Source organism: Thalassophryne amazonica, chromosome 4 (genome assembly GCF_902500255.1).
Source record: "Thalassophryne amazonica chromosome 4, fThaAma1.1, whole genome shotgun sequence".
Taxonomy (NCBI): Eukaryota; Metazoa; Chordata; class Actinopteri; order Batrachoidiformes; family Batrachoididae; genus Thalassophryne; species Thalassophryne amazonica.
The window spans coordinates 105,573,463-105,594,794 of record NC_047106.1 but is presented as its reverse complement, the minus strand read 5'-3'; the positions used below and the strand labels follow the sequence as shown (position 1 = coordinate 105,594,794).

Here is a 21,332-nt window from a genome sequence, read left to right as displayed (position 1 = left end):
TTTGCAGAAGTAACATACAAATAAATTATTAAAAAAAACATATATTCTGATTTCTGGATTTTTTTTTTAGATTAGGATTAGATTAGAGTGTTCAAATACTTATTTTCCTCACTGTAATGTGATAAAACAGAATTAAATAATTAGATAGTGGGTATCAGGCTTGAGGCTGACACTATTCTATTCTTTAATTTGGTTTTAGTCTACTGTTAGTACTTATATATGTGGTCTGTCCGTAAAGTATCGTACCTTTTTATTTTTTTCAAAAACTATATGGATTTCATTCATATGTTTTTACGTCAGACATGATTGAACCCTCGTGCGCATGCGTGAGTTTTTCCACGCCTGTCGGTGACGTCATTCGCCTGTGAGCACGCCTTGTGGAAGGAGTGGTCCCGCCCCCTCGTCAGATTTTCATTGTCTGGAAATGGCGGAATGAAAAGGACTTTTTTCCATCAGAATTTTTTCAGAAGCTGTTAGAGACTGGCACCTGGAAACCATTCGAAAAATTTATCTGGCTTTCAGTGAAAATTTTACGGGCTTCACAGAGAATAAGGACTTTAACTACAGGTTTAAGGACCCCTTTAAAGGACGGTCGGTGCGCCGCGCTGCGAGCTGCGACGATGCGGTACAAACCACTGGATCATTTCTGAACTGATGGCTCTGTGGATACGAGACCGTCGTGTGCTCTTTCTCTGGTTATCACAAGACCTGGACATCAGCCATTTTCCGGCAGATTTCACTTTTAACAAGAGATTTTGTCATGGAAAGCCGCGCGGAGGCTTCGCGCGTCACGACCGATTCGCTGATGAAGCGAGACAAAGGAACACCTCCGTTTCGGAGTGTTAGAGGACAAGTTGGGACATGTCCAGCTCTCCACAAGTTCTTTTATACTCACTCGACTGGTAAGCACTGAAAGCCGAGATAGACATGCACGAGGGTTCAAGCATGTCTGACGTAAAAACATATGAATGAAATCCATATAGTTTTTGAAAAAAATAAAAAGGTACGATACTTTACGGACAGACCTCGTATTTTATTCAGTGCATGGCTTTATACATTTGTTCACTGTTTGAAGAAATTATTATAAAAATGTTTTCTGACATTTGCTGGTCTATATAAATGCCTGGGAGGAAGTTCAAAAGGAAAATTTAAAAAATTGACCTACTTTTTCAGCAGAAAATTGGTGAAACAACTGATTTTTTTTTTTTTTCACTTTTTTCTCTCTCCCCTTCATGCTCACTCTTGTTCACCCAACTTTCTTTTTTCTCTCTCTATCTAGAGACAGAAAAAGAGGAGAGCTCTCCTCTTTTTCTGTCTGGTATGCATGCACAAACCCATGTCATTCAGGTAACACGTTATTAATATGCAACCATTTTCATGCTGTTGCGACTCATTTACATGCTGCATAATTCCCCTGTAAAGTGAAGTATTTGGGACCTGTACCAACACCCCCTCCCCCATACACTATTTTTCTTGTAAAATTTGAGTTTTTCTTGAAATATTACTCCTACCTCTCGTTTTTTTAACGATAATGGCCCAAATACACTAAGTTGACCAATTGTTATTATTGTTATGAATTAGCAGTAATGTGGTGATGCGTGAAAGAATGTCTATTTATTTCTGCAGTCCTCACTTCATGTAGGAGTGAAAGAGAAAAACATTGTTATTAAGGATACCTGATCTGTCAGGAGTGGCTTTCTCTGACCCCCATTTTACAATAAAGCTGTGATGTGGAAGGCTTATTTTCACTCCCTTATGCCTGTCGTTTTCTTCAGTCTTTGACAGAAAAACAATTTGTAGACCTGCTTTCATCACTGTATTCACACTTTAATGGACTACAGATCACTGAAAAGAAAACATAAGTCATAAATATAATAATCAAGCTACATGAGTTCCATACATGTCGTGCATGATATCGTTAAGCATTTAACTTTTTAGGATGAAGAATAGTCACTGCATATCATTGCAAAATCATTCAAGTACCTTTTATTCTGCAGTGAAACATTTCTGGCATCATGACAACTTCATTGTGGTCAAGAATTTATATTTTCCTGGAAACTTGTTGCATTCCAACTTTCGCTCTTGTCAACTTCCTCATCAGACTGTCTTTGATGTCTCTGGTTTTGAAGCAATATATAAGTGGATTAAAAACACAAGGAATGAGACTGTACAAGAGTGTCACTAAAATACGGATATCTAAGCTGAAAGAAAATCCCACATTATTAGCCACATAGACAAAACACCTTGGCAAATAATACAAAAAAGTAATGAAAAGTTGTGGAGTGCAAGTGGATAAGGTTTTATAGCGTCCTTCCACAGTCCGCATCCTCAAAATAACTACAAAGATGGAAGTATAAGAAAACAATATGAATGAAACTGGAAGCAACAGGCTAAACATAGCAAAACCAAGTGCAACTCTGTGAATATATTTGACTCCTTCCCCACATCCCAGTCTTACAATTGAAATGTGGTCACAATAGCACTGCACAATGATGTTTGAGTCACAGTACGGCAAAGAAAGCGCATGAAAGACAATTATCATCATCCGAAAAAATGTGAATATCCACAGCAAGCTACAAGCAATGGAAATCTTGTTGTTTGTAATGAGAACAGGATATTTTAAAGGAAAACAAACCGAAATAAAACGATCAAGAGCCATAATCAGTAGAAGCAGAGACTGAATAGCACCAAAGGAGTGCACAAAATACATCTGAGTAAAACAGCCACCGAAAGATATAATCTTGTCATCCCACCAGTATCTGGATATTGCTTTTGGTAGAGTCACTGTCCCAAATAATAAATCCGTCATGGCCATGTGACAAAAGATCAGGTATGTTGGCTTATAAAGTCTTTTGTCAAGCCCAACAAAACTAAAATAAAAGATTGCCAAAAACAATAGCCAAATAAGTGAAAAAAAGAAGAACAGACACTGCTGCATTATATTTTGGGTCAAGTCCTGGAAATCCAAGTATTACAAAGTCTGTAATTGTTGTTATATTTGAATAAATCATGATCATGTGAAAAAATGCTTTGGAAATACTCCCAAAAAGTACATTTGTGAGATTAAGAGGTTCTAATATAGTATCTCCATTGCATTGAATGTGGTTAATGTTAGTTTTGCATTCCTGTTGACTGCTTCAGTCATCTCAGAAAACACATTCTGTTAGAGGAAGAGAGTCATACTGAACATCAAGAAAAGCTGACATCATCTCATGAAATGAGCTTTGGGTGCTGCTTTTTAAATGCTCTTTAGCGACTGCCCCTCACTGACTGACATCATGAGTCACTTAGATTGTCACCACAGATCTGTGATGAATCTGCGTGTTGATTTGTGCATGCTTTACGCTGGATGGACTTCGTGATGTAACTCCACATTACATGGAGAATGGGTAGGGGTGGTCTTGAAGTGCGAACCTTTTGATCTGGAAAGAAGTGCACTACTCACTTGGTCATGCCCCTGCTCTCCAAAAAATAAAAAAATACATTGTAATAAAGAAGAGTGAGAAATGTACAGTTTCCAAGCATCAAAAAAATAATGGGCGAATACATAAACAACCATAAGACAAGCAATGACTGTGACAACAAGAGCAATCCGAGATTTCTGATGTCCACCAATCCGGATCTGAGTCGCCTCTAAAATTTAGTGGAGTCTTCCATGCCCTAATATCTATCTGTGGTGCAAATTTGGTGAGAATCCATGAAATAGTTTTGATGTAATCCCTCAAAGCCTATATAAAGTGAAATCTTGATCCAGAATCCGGATCCAGATCCGATCCAAAATTTTATGGAGTTTTCCATGGCCTAATATCTACCTGTGGTGAAATGTTCGTCCAAACCTGTGTAGTAGTTTTGATGTAATCCTACTAACTGACAGACAAATAAATAGATGCCAATGATTTTATTACGAAAAATGAAGTTAAGATACACACAACCGGTTAGCTCCCAAACAAGTCTTTAATGAATACCGAGGGTGACGTTTCGGGCCTAGCCCTTCTACAGACATAATAATTGTACCTGGACGCACCTGTATATATACTGACGTTAACTGATAACATGTGACAAAGTGCAAAAAAAAAAAAATGAACAAGCAAATAAATGCATGTACACATTTGAAAACCTATGCATGTTGTCCAATAAATTTGGATACAGACAAAAAAATGAAATCATTATTAATTTGATAAAAACATGCACAGCATGAGAGTTCATGCTGTATATGATAATCAACTTTATTCCTTAAAATGCTATTTCATTGGAGAGCCCCAAATTTACAGCAAGAATGGGCCCAGACCTCTGGCCACAGATCTGCGCCACTCCTCACAATTCCAAAGAATCAGGTAAACAAATTAATTCATGTACAAATTTGGAAGCGACCATGCATGTTGTCAAGTGGATTGGAGTCAAAAAAAAAAAAAAAAAAAGGTAAACACATAAGTACTCTTTTTGCAGTCATAAATATCAGGTAGGGTTAATGCTGTATATGATAGTCCACTTTGATCCTTAAAGTATCAATTTCATTGGAAAGCCCCAAATTTGCAGCCAAATGGGCCTGGACTTCCAGTAGCAGATTAGTACCACTCTTCACAACTTTAAAAAATCAAGTAAACAAAAAAATTCAAGTATACTCGTACATTTGAAAACAACTATGCATGTTGTCCAATGAATTTGATTACAGTCAAAAAAAGTTGAAATCATTATTAATTTGATGAAATCATGCATAGCATGAAGGTTCCTGCTGTACATGATAATCAGCTTTGTCAGTTATCATTAGAAAGCCCCAAATTTGCAGCAACAGTGGGCCCGGACCCCCGGCCACAGCTCTGCGCCACTCCTCACAATTCCAGAGAATCAGGTAAACAAATTAATTCATATACAAATTTGAAGGCAACCATGCATGTTGTCAAGTGGATTGGATATTCAATAAAAAAATAAATAAATAAAAAAAAGTGCACACACATTTGTACTCTTTCTACAGTCATAAACATCAGGTGTAAACCGTCATAAAATACTGTAAACAAACAATTGGTTAATAGTCCAAAAGGGCAAAAAAAAGAGACAGTGCATCCATCCGGTGCAAATACAATCGACACAAGATGCTTGAGTAGAACCTAAAATCTGTGTGGAGGAATAGAACAACACAGCAGGGGCATGTTCGCATAAGACAACAACATTGGCACTAATGATGGCAAAGCTGTATAGGAGAATCACAAAAAAGGTCTAATATCAAAATCCTCGTTGAGTCCTTTAGGATTGAGAGTGTCCAGAGTGTAGATCCAATAACTTTCTCTTTTGAGTAAATTTTGATTAATATCACCACCACGGTTTGTAGGTTTTACTTGTTCTATCCCAATATATCTCAGTGTACATCTGGAAACGTGAGTGCCGTCCATGTACCATTTTGAGAATGGAGCGCATTTCCACAATGACAAAAAAAGGAAGCAGGAGTGGACTGCGATAGGCAGAAAAATAGCAGAAACTGAAAGCAAGACTAGGAACGCAACCACATGCAATCACACAAAAGCCTGCACAGGAACTATGCCAAAGCTACGCAATTTTCCAGCGTACTCCATCTGCATCACAACGCAACTGTATACACGCCCGGTGTGAAAGGGGCTTTAGAACATCCCTCAGAATACCCAGAGACACTTGTAGTTTGTCCTTTTTCCACCTTCTCTCCGCCTGTCTGCAGCATTGCCTGAGGGCATGGGTCATGGTATTTAAACAGGGGTCAGATTTTGATTTACTGTATTTGTAACACATCGGTGCAACAGAGTCCAGGAGCTGAAAAATGAACAGCCGGTGGGCAGGAGCTCAGTAAAGGCACTATTTCACCTGGTTTCAGCTAGGTCTCTGTTAACATGCGGAAAGTCCAGTGCACGCATGGAGAAAAAGTCATTCAAAATGAAAGTCTTACTTGTAAGTGATCTGGTGTTATTGAGCACCACACAAACTGAGCGCACGTCAGTCTGCTGGGAGACATGACTGGGGCGGAGGTTCTCTTGCACCCAGCCCCATCTGCAAATCCTCACAGGCCAGCAATGCAGAAGAGGAAACCCAACATCTCAGACAGCCGGCCACAGCCACTGATAGCTAAATGCCAGGGAACAACGCACATCATAGCAGTCATATGGTGTGAAGAATCCAGCCAATAAATGCCCAGGAGTGTGTTTGCAGGAAGAAGCCAGGTACACTCCTCCTCTCTTCCTGCACCCACTGTGGCGCTGACACCGAAGTAACACACCTAGTGGCTGGCACAGAAAGCCAGGCACAGACACAAAGACAGGCGGTGGTGGTGTCCCTGGCTATCTGCCAGAGCCAAAGATAGCCAGGTTCTCCACTGAAGCACGAATGCCCATGAGAGTATGGCGATCATACAGCAGGAGTGGTGACACATTCTGTACAACAAGTTGCAAAAACCACAACAACAAAAAAAAAAAACAAATTAAGTGAGTGCCGACGGCAAGCCACATACAACGGCGCCATCTTGGTAAGATGGAATTGCAATAAGAATGGCGGAGGACAGCTGCCTCTGCCTCTCTCCCTGCGTGCACTTGCATTGCTGTATGAGTGAGGTCCAATTGTGTGGAGAAATTGGAGGTGGAGGGAATATAATCCAACAGCATTTGAGGTGCGCTCCTGGTGCATCCAGGTGCATTTGGGACATTTGGCCGTGGCAGAAACATGCCGAACGTCCGCCTGAACCTGTTCAGAATGTCACAAATGCCATTTAACGCTGTCCAATTGTTTAGACTGCAGTCAGACTGTGGTGAGACGGCACTTTGACTGTGGCACTATTGTTTTGAACCTATGCAAAACATTTGAGACAGCTGCATGACTGTGCCCAGTTGTTAAGACTGTGCTCAGAATGCTGTCCAATGGCCGTGAATGCACCTCGACACCTCTTGAATGTGGGTCGAATTTTCATTCTTACAAGATTCATGCTCATTCAGCCCCTAGTTTGATCGGGGTATAAGAAATTATCCAGAATCGGGATCCTGATCCTGATCCAATCCAAAATTTAATGGAGTCTTCCTAGGCCTATCTGTAGTGCAAATTGGGTGAGAATCTGTGAAGTAGTTTTGAGGTAATCCTTCAAAGTCTATAAAATGAAATCCTGACCCAGAATTTGGATCTGGATCACCTCCAAAATTCAGTGGAGTCTTCTATGCCCTTATATCTGTGGTGCAAATTTGGTGAGAATCCGTGAAATAGTTTTGTCGTAATCCTTCAAAGCCTATATAAAGTGAAATCTAGATACAGAATCTGGATCTGGATCACCTCCAAAATGGCCTAATATCTATCTGTGGTGAAAATTTAATCAAATCTGTGCAGTAGTTTTGAGGTAATCCTGCTAAAGCCCTGGTCACACGGCAATAACGAAGGACACCAAAGCCCAAACGAATCAAGAAATTTGTACTTGTGTTGACTTTTGGAGACATCATTTAACCATTGTCCAGCTTTGTTCCTGCAGCTGGCACTTCATCAGAATTTTCAAACTGTTGAAAAATGTGAACAAATCCTGACGACAACCTCAATTTGTCCATATTCCGTTTTGCTTTCTGTCTTGACGGTTCCTCATTTGTGTAGTTCCAGTACCATCAGCGTTCCGTGTGATTGTCAGGATGAATAATTCAGAGGTCACAAAAATGCACACAGAGAGGACTTGCGACCTTGCCAGAAAGATGTGTCAGCAGCGATTAATAGTCTCTGGTCCCTTCCCCTCCCGGGGTACTGATGAAGCGTTTAGCAGGCTGACTTTGTTAAATAAGTGGCTGGCGCAATTTTGTATACAGCAAAGCTTTAGCTTTATTGATAACTGGCCTTCGTTCTGGGGCCGCCATGGGTTGCTGATGCCGGACAGCCTCCACCCTTCTGGGGAAGGCGCCGCTCTCTTGTCTGCAAACATAGATAGAGCTCTCCAGGGAGGTTAACATTAGGAATTTACAGCAGGCCACAGAGCAGGTGTTTAGAGACCCTGCAAGGCTTATGACAAATGTGGGTGTGGAATCCATTAGCTTAGCAGAGAAATTAGTGCAGAAAATCCACTATGGTGATAGTGCAGTTTATCTGCCAGGGAGGGAAATTCAACAAGTTGAGACTGTGGTCTGCTTCCGTAGACGTGTCCATAAAAATTATAGAGGGATATGCTTTGCAAACTTAATCCCCATTACTACTTTGGATGATGTTGAAATTGAGGATGGCCCAGTGGTTGTTCCAGCAATAGCAAAGATTTCGTGTCTGCTACCTACAATGCCCGTGAAATGTCTCAAACCTAAACCTACTTCAAGGCATCTTATATATGCTACTCTGGAACCACCCCTAAACCCAAACAGTTCAACTGTCAACCCCACTGAGGTCCTTAGTCTGGGTCTCATTAACATAAGATCACTATCCTCAAAATCACTGTTGATTAATGATCTAATTATTGATCATCACTTAGATATGATTGGGTTATGTGAAACCCGGCTTAAACCTACAGCTGTCCTCCCCTTAAATGAGGCCTGCCCACCTGCATATACATTTAGTTATGTCCCTCGTGATGCAAAGCAAGGTGGGATGTTGCTCTTATTTATAAATATAGGTTTAGCTTATTAGCTGTTGGGGGTCACAAATATAACTCGTTTAAGCATCTGATTCTCTGCTTTGCTCAGGATGTTACGCATTGCCAAGGTCAGAAGAACAAAAATCATCCGTATTACTTTGTCACTGTATATAGGCCTCCTGACCCAGCTCCAGCTTCAGAAAGCATTTTGAGCCGTCTAAAAAGGTAATTATTTGACTTGTTTACATTGTCAAGGCTTGATAAAACAGTTGCCTGTTTTTTTTCCTTCTTGTCTGCAGCTGTTACAGTATTTATTCCTATGTTTATAACAGATTTAACGTCTTGTTATAATCGTTGAGACGAGCTGCGCTCTGATGCGATCCGCTGACGTCACCACTCGCCCTGTTCATTGCTTCTTTACTAGAAACTTGACCAAGTCCAGCAAATGCTCCAGAGGCTGTATTGCTGGTGTGTGCTGTTAGATCTCAATGCTGCATTTGATACTGTGGATCATCATATTCTACTTGATAGGCTGGAAATTTATTTTAGGATTACTGGGAGTGCCCTTACATGGCTGACGTCATACTTGACCAGTCGTTCTCACTGTGTTTTGTACAGTAACACTACCTTCTAACCTTAATGACATGAAATTTGGCGTTCCACAGGGGTCTGTCTTAGGCCCCCTGCTTTTCTTCCTTTATATGGCACCCCTTGGGCACATATTGCGGCATTTTGGGATTATCTTTCACTGCTATGCTGATGATACTCAGTTATACATGCTGTTATACATATAACTGCTGGTAATCTCGTTCACATAAAATCCTTAGAAGATTGCCTTGCATCAGTGAGAAGTTGAATGTAGAAACTTCCTACTTTTTAACTCTTGGGACTTACAGCTTGGGACTCCGGCAAGGACAGTCGCATTCCTCCCCTCTCCTCTCCTCCCTTCTGCTCTCTATCTCTGCTCTTACATTCAAAGTCCCAGCTTCACCAGACTGTGAATTCTTCAAATTATGAATTGGATTAACTATGGAATTGATCAGCTGGTCTCTCAATGCCATTGACACCATTTGTTTTCGACAAGGAGATCAGGGTTTGGGGACCCTGCATGCCCTGATGGATCCTACCCAGCGGGCTTTGCTCTCGACGCCTGAGAGAATGGAGTGTGACATGCGGCTCCACTCTCTGTGGAAGATGTTGAGGATTTATTCATATTCGCTTTCATGGTGGGAGGTTTGGTGCTGATTGGTTTGTACGCTGCCCTGACCCACAGGAATATTAGCAAGACGGCTGCTTCCAGAATTTTGTCCCCTTATCAGTCCGTCATAATTAATGAGTGGGGCAATGCTGCGTAATCTCAGACTGCATGAACTCTTGAACTCAAACGCAAAATGGATTCAATCTCAGAGGAAATCACTGCATTGCAAAGGATTGTACTGCTGAGGACCAGAGAATATTCTTCATAAATCTGGTCTCGACAGTCAGGGGTGCAGCAAATAGAATTCTGTATCTCTCCGCCAACATCAACATGGCAGCCTTATCGGCTCCTGAAGGCCAAATTCCCTGCTCTTCCCCTAGAAGGATCTACAGCATTGGTGAAGGAATTCAGCCCCCCCTTCTCATCTACCCCCCCCCCCAGCCTGCTGTTGCCTAGCAACATCAGATTTTACACACACAGGGACAGGAACTGTCAGACTTTACACACACACAGACAGAAATTGACAGATATTTAACTCATCTGCACACGAAGCATGTCTCCCTCCCTCCATCCCTATAACCCCCCCCATGTCTCTCCACTCCCCCCACCCTGGCTTCCTCCTTGCCACCTCGAAGGCAGCGCGGTTTTTACTGCTGCAGCCTTCAACCCCCAGGCTGGGTGGCGTGGGCCCCTCCTCTTGCGGCCTTCACCCACTTTGTCTCAATTCGGAAGATGGACTACTTCAAGTTCAGTGCACTCTAACAATGTCAAATGTATATGTGTTGTCTTTAATTTTGATGTGTGCCATTATTACGGTAAACAAGTAATAATTATGGATTAATTGCTGTATCTTGTCTGAGGTAATTGGAGTGTAAACGTAATTGCCCTTTTTGGGATCAATAAAGTTGTCTGAAGTCTGATAAGACTGAAATGATGGTTCTTGGTCCAGTGAGACATCGGCATCAATTTGACCAGTTAACGTTTAGCCTAGGCTCGTGTGTCATACATCACACTGACAAAGTGAGGAACCTTGGGGTAATTTTTGATCCTACATTGTCCTTTGACCTCCACATTAGAAATATTACTAGGACTGCTTTCTTCCACCTGCGAAATATAGCGAAGATTCGTCCCATCCTGTCTATGACTGATGCTGAGACCCTGATCCTGAGCGTTTGTCTCTTCTAGATTGGACTACTGCAATGTTCTATTTTCTGGTTTACCGCAGTCTAGCATTAGGGCTCTCCAATTGGTTCAGAATTCTGCAGCCAAACTTTTGACACGAAGCAGAAAGTTCAACCGCATTACACCCATTTTGGCATCCCTTCACTGGCTTCCTGTCCCAGTGAGATCAGATTTTAAGGTTCTGCTACTAACCTATAAAATTATTCATGGACTGGCACCTGCCTACCTTGCTGACCTAATTAAACTTTACGTACCGGCCTAGGCTTTGTGTTCTCAGGGTGCAGGACTACTTTGTGTCCCTCGGTTGAATAAGAAGTCTGCAGGTCACAGAGCTTTCTCTTATTGTGACCCTGTTCTGTGGAATGATCTCCCTGCATCAATAAAACAGTCAGATTCTGTGGAGACTTTCAGGTCCAGACTTAAGACGCACTTATTTTCTCTTTTGTATGGCTAGCATACTGGTACAGTTTTGTTTTATGCTTTTTACTCTTTTAATTCATTTTATTAGGAAAGAGAGCGTGCCGCAGCCTCAACTTTACCTAAATTCTGGGTCTTTTAGTGAAGCTTAAGGCTAGTGGCCAGCGATCACCTTAGTATTTCCTGTTTTTCTTATTGTTTAATGCTGGCAAATTATAATGTGTTTCTTGTCTTTCTGATGCCTGATTCTGTTTTTTTTTTCTCTCTGTTTAAGGTGCAGCTCCATCCAGAGATGGGAGTTGTATTTGTGCTGGAGACCCTCCTGTCCTGTGCACCAACAGCATTTCCTGTATATTCATTTTGTGAATTGTTTCTGTGAATTGTTCTGTAATTTATGTCTGTAGCATGGCCCAAGCAGAGGGTCACACCTTTGAGTCTGGTCTGCTTGAGGTTTCTTCCTTAGAGGTTGTTTTCTTCTTATCACTGTTGCTCTGGGGGTTAGTAAGGATAGACCTTACTTGTGTGAAGCACCTTGAGGCAACTCTGGTGTGATATGGCGCTATATAAATGAAAATAAATTGAAATTGAAAATTGTTGTTGAACTTCATCCAACCTCCAGCCTCTCTCTAACTCTCTCTCTCCAGCATCTCAACATCTCTGGCTAAGACATGTGTGTGCGCGCACACATTGTTAAAACAACGCAGCTGCAGTGAGTCTGTACTGTCCACAGACTTACTGCAGAATTGATCACACGTTGGCGATTCGTTTTGATTTTGTTCATTAGTGTCAAGGTCGCCATTCACTTTGTTTTTCTTTTATTCATTTTGGTTCCGTTTCGTGCATTAGTGGTGATGCGAGAAGTCCAGGCTCATTCGTCCACTTTTTCTCAACGATTTGTGACTTTTGGACTTTTTTCCTTCGTTCAGCTAACAAATAAATAAATAAACACCAATGATTTTATTAAGTCCTTGGCGGGTGTAACAAAATAAAAGAACAAAAAGGATGATGAATACATCTGATCGAGGAGGTGCTCAAGATGAGAGTAGGAAAAATAATAATCTGTAGAATTCTAAATTATATTGAGTCAATGTGATGATTGTATGTGCACGTATGTGTAAGTGTGCCAAAAAGGGGGAAATAAGGAGAAAGATTCTAGGGTCCCATGATTGACAGGGACCCAGACAGGCCCCTAATAAAATTATAAAGTTGGAAAAATAACATGACACTCAGTTATAAACTTAAAATCACACATATATTTTATTTACAATGTATTGGTAACAATAATTTTATTTGTTTTGTAAACATTTCTCAACACCTACACCCCTTTGTATTTATGTAAAAAGGTTCAGTTCAACTGCCACCCAGTCTGCTGCAGAGGGCTACATTTCAGAGACAGTGAGTGCAGGATCATGAGGCAAGACAGCTCAAAGAGCAAAAGAAAAAAATCTTAGACAGGAGAAAGAACCAAAGAGTCGATCAGCCAGTTCTTTCATAGGCAAGGAGGGTCTGTGATAGAAAGTTATAGAATGTTTCTAAGTTGTTCATAACAATTAGTTCACTTTTCTTCCCATGTTAGCTCATATTTCTGAAGAAATCTACGGTTCATTGCTGTGTTAGTTAAATAATCAATGCAGGCAAATGTTGAGCAGCTGTGTGTTGACCAACAAAAACAATATCAGCCTGAAATAACAACAAACATAAAGTTTCACTTCAGGAAGAAAACAAAATTCTATTTCACACAAATAAAAGGATTGTTACATATGGAGGCTATACAAAATGCACAAATGTAGTATACAGTTGTCATAACTAGTTGTAGCAGTTTCCACATTCCTAAGGTGTATCTTTCCAACATTTGCCACCGGTGTATTTTCGGCTGTGTACGCAAAGTTCAGTGATTCTGTTATTATTGCAGAGTATGCACACCTGGCACTGTCTTTTTCTTTTGAGAAACTCTCGTCTCACGATGCTACTGTTTGCGCACTTCCCCGAGTGCCTTTTATTGCAAAAGCCTGGTTTGAAGTTCCTCTGCAAGCTCCAGCATGAACAGTTGCTGACTTTCCTTGGATCTTGTACATGCTGTGTACAAAACATATGCATTTGTGGCAGCCATGTCCATTAGGTTGTAAACAGTGTTGCCACAGTTACTTTGAAAAAGTAATCCAATTACTGATTACTGATTACTCCTTGAAAAAGTAACTTAGTTACTTTACTGATTACTCAATTGTAAAAGTAACTAAGTTAGATTACTAGTTACTTTTTTAGTTACTTTTCCCAGCTGCCGACAACAACCCTCTGCCACCTCAACATGACAATGATACCTGTTTTGCCAAAACTTACTTTATAGTCACCCTTTCTTGACTTCAATGAAAATAAATACTTGTTTTATAAAAAGTAAAATAAAGACCTCTTTCTTGACCTCATATTTAACTGTTGACAGCACTGTAACAGTAAAACTTGCAATTTCAAACCTACATTGTTTATAAATGTAACTATTAAATTCATTCTAGCATTTTTCTAACATTTAAATTCTCTAAATATTTTACTTGTCGAAATTAATATTATTTTAAGTAGTATTAGTAGTTGTAGTAACAAAAAGGCTTCAAAACTGGACCTTTAATCTAGGGGTGTTGTGAGGGGGGCACATCCTTGCCCCACGCCCCCATTCCATCTGGATTCGCCCCTGATTTGGCGTTTGAGCACAAAGAATGGATAACATTTATTTATGCAGAAAACGTGACCAGATTTACAGGTAAGAAAGTTTTATTGTGTTTTCACATCATGTGGTCCTCAGAAAGAGAGTTTAGGTGCATTTGAGTGGAAAATAGTGGTAGTTGTTGACACGTCACGGAGGATCAGCTGTTTTAACGTGCAGATACGGAGCGGCTCAGCTCAGCTCTAAATAAAGGAGGGAAAAAAAGCATAAAAATGTCTTTGTAAAGCTCAGTGCAGGTGTGCTGATCCTTTAAGAGGAGACGACGAGTCGAGCAGCTGCAAAAAACCGCGGATGAAAAGCTCACAGCTCACTTAAAGTGGGCAGTTCAGTCGAACCCCGACCTCCTGCCCATAGACCAAGTTTAATGCTGCTATCGACCCACAATGAAAAATAATAGTAACGCACAGTGACATGGAGAAGTAACTTTAATCTGATTACTGATTTGGAAAGATTAACGCGTTAGATTACTCGTTACTAAAAAAAAGTGGTCAGATTAGAGTAACGCGTTACTAAGTAACGCGTTACCGGCATCACTGGTTGTAAAACAGCCATGGGCCATCTCCATGTTCCTGCATGCACAGAGTAGTTGCGTAATTTCTGGTCCATGATATCAACACCGCATTTGAAATGGTTATAATCAACAACAGCGTTTGTTTTTTTGTTGTGTCCCCAATTTCGACTTTCTGATGCATGGTGCTCAGAAGACAGACAGGTTTCTTTTTTTTGTTGCATACACCATCAGCATGGCACTTTCAGATGTGAACACCTGTGTTCAGTACAACTGGCGCCCCAAGGTTTCAGACATGGACACGTAGCAGACATGGATTATCTGGAATTTTGATTTGGCAAGTTTTCACAGTTTCTACTGCCATCTACTGGCCAGTAAGTGTTCATGGCAGTATTCTCCCTAGTACTGAGCATCCAGTAGTTGGCAGTGTTCTATTTATTTTGATAGCGGTTATATCAGATGGTTATCTAATTACAACTTGGCTTTTTTTGGAAAATGCCTCTTTTTTTTTTTTTTTACAAATTAAAAAATGGCATATTTTGCAGCGGAGGCATATTTTACCCATAATCCTTAATATGTCTATGTTTGTTACAAAACTTCAGAATTAGTGCATTATTCAACATTAAAAGATGTATGTTATAGTTTAACTTTGTACAAATGACAGAATTGACATTAATGGAGTTATTCTATCAGTATTAATTTTATTTATAAACCAAACCATAAGTCAGCACTGCTTTATTTTCCAAGACCTCCGCCTCACGGTGACACAGTTATTAAATAGAATTGAGTTTCACTGTTCCTCTCAACTGCTTTGCTGTTGGAAGCTATGTAGTAAACAGGCGCTTCCAGCAGTGGGTAGGGTGCTCAAAGATAGAAGTGCTGACTCATTGTTTGGGTCTGTGGTTGTCTTTGATGCTACCACAAACGACCGTGGTGTTAAAACTCAAAATCAGCTTGTTAGTAGTTGAAAGTGTACTGGAGACAATACTGGAAGTTATTGGTTATCTGTAGTTTCCGCTAAATTTTTGTGTGGTTTATCAGTTTAGCTTTATAAAAGATAACTTTTTAGTTAGCTGATTATCTGTTATCGAAGCTAATTTTTTTGGAAAGCTGTGCCAACCACTGAGAAAGGGACAACAAACCTTTGACGGAAATAATTGCTCATCTACAGTAACATGCTGCCCTGGACTATAGGACGACACACACTTCTGAAGTAACCACTGCCATATGTCAAAAATTGCTGAAAAGGTACCGCTTTATTTCAAGAAAGTGGTTACAGGGCATTATGGCTTTGATATTTGGGTTGCCGAATCTATTGGCCCACGAGTCGCATGGCACCAATGTAGCCCTTGGCAGCCATTCGGAAAAGGATTGCAAGGAATGGCATCAGTTCAAAGACAATGTTACTTTTCCAGCTCAAGGGATGGCTCAAAAAGATAAAAAATAATGGTTGTAGCTCAATGTCTAGCTTCTTGAAGTTAGAAACTAGGATTGTTTGTTTTTTGTACAATGTTTATCTTAAGATTTACTGAGCTGTTAACTTTGAATATCTTTCAAACTTCACTGAAATCTCCAACAGAGGTTTCTGTCATCCCTGAGTTTGACACCTGTGTTACTGTTTGATACTGCCCCAGCTCCCCAAACTCCCCACCTGCCACTGTCCCCGAAGCGGCAGCTGGGGAGTGTAACTGGGGTTGTAGTGCCCCACCAGAAAAAAAACACATTTTTGTTGTGATAGGATTTGCGATCAAGATTTCCTGAATTAATTGATCCATAAACTGAAATCCAGAAAAAAATGTATACGAGGTCTGTGATTAAAAAAAAGCGGTCCTTTTTAATTTTTTCAAAAAATAAATGGATTTGATTCATATGTTTTTACGTCAGACAAGCTTGAACCCTCGTGCGCATGCGTGAGTTTTCTCATGCCTGTTGGTGATGTCATTTGCCTGTGGGCAGGCTTTGAGTGAGGTGTGGACTCCCCCTCCCGTCGGAATCTCTTTGTCTGAGAAGCTGCAGGGAGACGGCGCGCGTGGCATCTGTCTGGCTGTTTTGAGCTGAAAACATCCTAATTTAAAGCTCTGTTCACCCAGGACATCGTCAGAGAACAGAGAAGTTTCAGAAGAAGCCAGCATCAGGAGTTTACCTGGACATTCCACTGTTAAAGGAGATTTTGTAATGAAAGAATGTGCGGACGAATTTGCCGAGTCGGATCCGTGACGACGTGGCAAATCCGTCTGCGCCGCGACATGAAAAACACCTCCGTGTTGAAAACCATTTGTAAAATTCAGGCGGCTTTTGATGGCTTTCAACAAGGGAGTATCTGAGAAATTGTTTAACAGCTTGGGCATGTTCCAACTTGTCCGTTAAGGTTTCCAACGGAGGTGTTTTTCCTGTGGCGACCCCCCGCGGTCGGGTCCGGCCCGACATGCGAATCTGCCCGCACGTTCTTTCATTACAAAATCTCCTTTAACAGTGGAATGTCTGGATAAACTCCTGATCCCGAATTCTTCTGAAAGTTCTCTGTTATCTCACGACGTCTTGGGTCCACAGAGCCTGAAATTAGGAAGTTTTCAGCTTGAAACAGCGAGACGACGCCGCCTCGGAGCGCAGATCACCGTCAGGCGCCGTGGGCCGTCCTTACGGCGACAGTAAAACTCCAAAATCTCTCATCAGCCGTTACAATTTTCACCGAAAACCAGCTGAATTTATCAAATGGTGTCCACTCAGTTGTGCCTTACAGATTTAAAAAAAAATTTTATCAAACAAAGCAGCAGTCTCTGAGCCATTCCTAAACAATGAAAAAATCGACGAGAGGGTGGGCCACTCGTCACTCAAAGACTGCCCACAGGCGAATGACGTAACTGACAGGCATGAAAAAACTCTCGCATGCCCACTAGGGTTCAAGCATGTCTGATGTAATCACACGTGATTCAAATCCATATAGTTTTTGAAAAAAATAATAAGGTCCGTTACTTTTCTCACAGACCTCGTATATCATGAATGATATTCACTTTTTGCGAGACCTGTGTTCATGTTTTGTGAGACCTGCTTTCACGTTTAAGGAGATATTTTTCAGCATTTACGTTTTGCAATTAATGATTTGAGGATAATTCTTGATTTGCAGCTGATTCACATTTTGGGTGTTAACAGTATCATCAGAATAACAATGAAAGGTTATTCCAAAACACCACAATAAGTACCCAAGGGGTGCTATATAAAGGGGGCCTAAGACAGACCAATGTGGAACCCCATATCTCATGTCACCAATGACAGAGGTAGCATTGTTGTACAAGACGCAGTGAGAACGACTGGTTAATATGATGTGAACCATGCAAGGACATTCCCAGTATTCCCAAAATGATTCTCCAGCCTATCAAGCAGAATACAATGATACAGTCGATACTTTGTTGATGCACCTTTGACAGCAAATACAGCTTCTCTCCCTCTTTCTCTTTTTCTGTCTGGTATGCATGCACAAACCCATGTCATTCAGGTAACACATTATTAATATTCAACCATGTTCATGCTGCTGCAACTCATTAACATGCTGCATGATCCCCTTTTAAAGTGAAGTATTTGAGGCCTGTACCATCCCCCCACATACACTATTTTTTTTCTTGTAAACTTGTGGCTTTAATCTCAATGAATTGTTATACTCACTAAAATTTATGACCTTGGAGTTTTTCTTGAAATATAACCCCTACCTCAACTTTTTTAAGACAATGGTCCTAATACACCAAATGTGAACCTACTCTCTTATCCACTAACTTGTTGACCATTTGTTATTATTGCTATGACTCATTTTGAGCGGTAATATGGTCATGTGTGAATGAACGTCTGTTTATTTCTGCAGTCCTCACTTTTATCATTGTATTTACACTTTAATGGACTACAGAGCACAACAAAGAAAACATAACTAGGAAATAAAATAATGAAGCTTCAAGAGTTCCATACAGGTTGTGCATTATATAGTCAAGTATTTAACATTTTAGGATGAAGAATAGTCACTGCATATCATTGCAAAACCATTCAAGTACCTTTCATTCTGCAGTGAAACATTTCTGGCATCATGAGAACTTCATTGTGGTCAAGAATTTATATTTTTCTCAAAACTTGTTTCATTCCAACTTTCGCTCTTGTCAACTTCCTCATCAGACTGTCTTTGATGTCTCTGGTTTTGAAGCAATATATAAGTGGATTAAAAACACAAGGAATGAGACTGTACAAGAGTGTCACTAAAATATGGATATCTAAGTTGAAAGAAAATCCCACATTATTAGCCACATAGGCAAAACACCTTGGCAAGTAATACAAAAAAGTAATGAAAAGTTGCGGAGTGCAAGTGGAGAAGGTTTTATAGCTTCTTTCCACAGTCCGCATCCTCAAAATAACTACAAAGATGGAAGTATAAGAAAACAATATGAATGAAACTGGAAGCAACAGGCTAAACATAGCAAAACCAAGTGCGACTCTCTGAACATATCTGACATTCTCCCCACATCCCAGTCTTACAATTGAAATGTGGTCACAATAGCACTGCACAATGATGTTTGAATCACAGTACGGCAAAGAAAGAGCATGAAAGACAATTATCATCATCCGAAAAAATGTGAAGATCCACGACAAGCCACAAGCAATGGAAATCTTGTTGTTTGTAATGAGAACAGGATATTTTAAAGGCAAACAGACTGAAATAAAATGATCGAGAGCCATAATCAGTAGAAGCAGAGACTGAATAGCACCAAGGGCGTGCACAAAATACATCTGAGTAAAACAGCCACCGAAAGATACAATCTTGTCATCCCACCAATATTTGGATATTGCTTTTGGTAGAGTCACTGTCCCAAATAATAAATCCGTCATGGCCAGGTGACAAAAGATCAGGTATGTTGGCTTATAAAGTCTCTTGTCCAGCCCAACAAAAACTAAAATTAAAAGATTCCCAAAAACAATAGCCAAATAAGTGAAAAAAAGAAGAACAGACACTGCTGCATTATATTTTGGGTCAAGTCCTGGAAATCCAAGTATCACAAAGTCTGTAATTGTTGTTATACACGTATTTGTATAAATCATGATCATTCATCTGAAATAATGCTTTAGAATTACTCCCAAAAAGTACATTTGTGAGATTAACGGTGATATCTTCATTGCATTGAATGTGGTTAATGTTAGTTTTGCATTCCTGTTGACTTCTTCAGTCATCTCAGATAACACATTCTGTTAGAGGAACAGAGTCATACTGAAAATCAAGCAAAGCTGTCATCGTCTCGTGAAGTGCGCTCTGGATGCTGCTTTTTAAATGCTCTTTAGTGACTGCCCCTCACTGACTGACATCATGAGTCGCTTGGGTTGCCACAGCAGATCTGTAATGAATCTGCATGTTGATTTACACACGTTTTATAGGTAGGGGTGGTATTGAAATGGGAACCTTCTGCTCTGAAAGAAGTGAACTACTCACTTGGCCATGCCCCTGAAAAAAAAAAACAAACATAAAAAAGTACATTATAATAAAGAACAGTTTCATTCCACAGAGACAGCTCTCACGAAAGTGGTAAATGATATTCTGCTTGCAGTGGATTCAGACGCCATCTTAGCACTGTGTTTGATAGGCTGAAGAATCATTTTGGCATCACTGGTAATGTCATTGCATGGTTGACATCATGCCTAACCAGACGTTCTCACTGTGTATTGTACAACAACACTGTCTCTAACTTTGTTGAGATATGGGGTGAGACATAGGGTTTCACAAGGGTCTGTCTTAGGTCCCCTTCTTTTCTTCCTTTATATAGCACCCCTTGAGCACATATTGCAGTGTTTTGAGATTACCTTTCACTGCTGTGCTGATGATACTCAGTTGTACATGCCGATAAATGCTGGTAATCTCATACACATAACGTCTTTAAAGGATTGTCTTGCGTCACTGAAAAGCTGGATGTCCAGCAATTTCTTAATTTTAAACTCGGACAAGACCGGAATGATGGTTCTTGGTCCAGCGAGAAATTGGAATCCGTTTGATCAGTTAACGCTTAACGTAGGCTTATGTTTCATACATCACACTGACAAAGTGAGGAACTTCGGATTATTTTTGACTTACGCATTAGAGATATTACAAGGACTGCTTTTTTTTTTTGCCAGCTTGCACTCGGCCGAGACGGACGCATTTTTCTCTTCTCCCGCCCTCCTTATCTTTCCTGCTTCTGTGGCGTGCTGTCTGTGAGGCTGCAGCTTTGCTCTTCTGGAAAATGACAAAAATGGATCTGTTACAGTGGTCTCTGAATGCAATTGACACTATTTTTTCCACAAGACATTCGGGGGCAGAGGACCCGACCTGTCCTGCCGGGACGCATGTAATGGGTTACGTGATGGACTCGTGGAGGAGATGGCAGGTCATATGCCTTTACACGCTTTCTGTGGAGGACGTCGAAGATGTGTATATATTTGGCTTGGTGGTGACCGGCTTTCTGCTGTGTGGAGCGGGCATGGCGCTGGTTTACCAGAAAATTATGAAGGTGGTAGCAGCGATAATTGTGCCATCCAGGCTGCCCCACATGATTGATTCGATTGGGAAGGCAGTGGCTGCGCAGTCGGTGGGTGTTAACCGCACGCTGGAAAACATCTCAGGCAGGATTGCAGCTCTGGAAATCCGCTTTGACCGTCAGTAAAGACCACATCCTACATTCAGATGTATTGAGAGCCACTCTGTTCTCAGAACTGTGGAATCTTTCAGGCGTCTGCTAATCTGGATATTCATTTGGCTTCCCCAAACACAGCTGCA

At 40.7% G+C, this 21,332-nt stretch overlaps 1 protein-coding gene and 1 pseudogene across 1 annotated transcript; both read right to left on the bottom strand.

Moving 5' to 3' along the window:
- Positions 1-2,041: 2,041 nt before the first annotated feature.
- Positions 2,042-3,011, bottom strand: LOC117509006 (annotated as a pseudogene).
- Positions 3,012-18,652: 15,641 nt separating this feature from the next.
- LOC117509005 (olfactory receptor 52E8-like) lies at positions 18,653-19,630 on the bottom strand. Its single transcript, XM_034168828.1, has one exon. It carries the CDS (start codon positions 19,628-19,630, stop codon positions 18,653-18,655), a length of 978 nt encoding a protein of 325 aa, XP_034024719.1.
- Between the last annotated feature and the right edge of the window lie 1,702 nt (positions 19,631-21,332).

Coding starts and splice junctions, on each gene's coding strand:
- LOC117509005 (XM_034168828.1), bottom strand. CDS start 19,630: ATGATTTATACAAATACGTGTATAACAACAATTACAGACTTTGTGATA.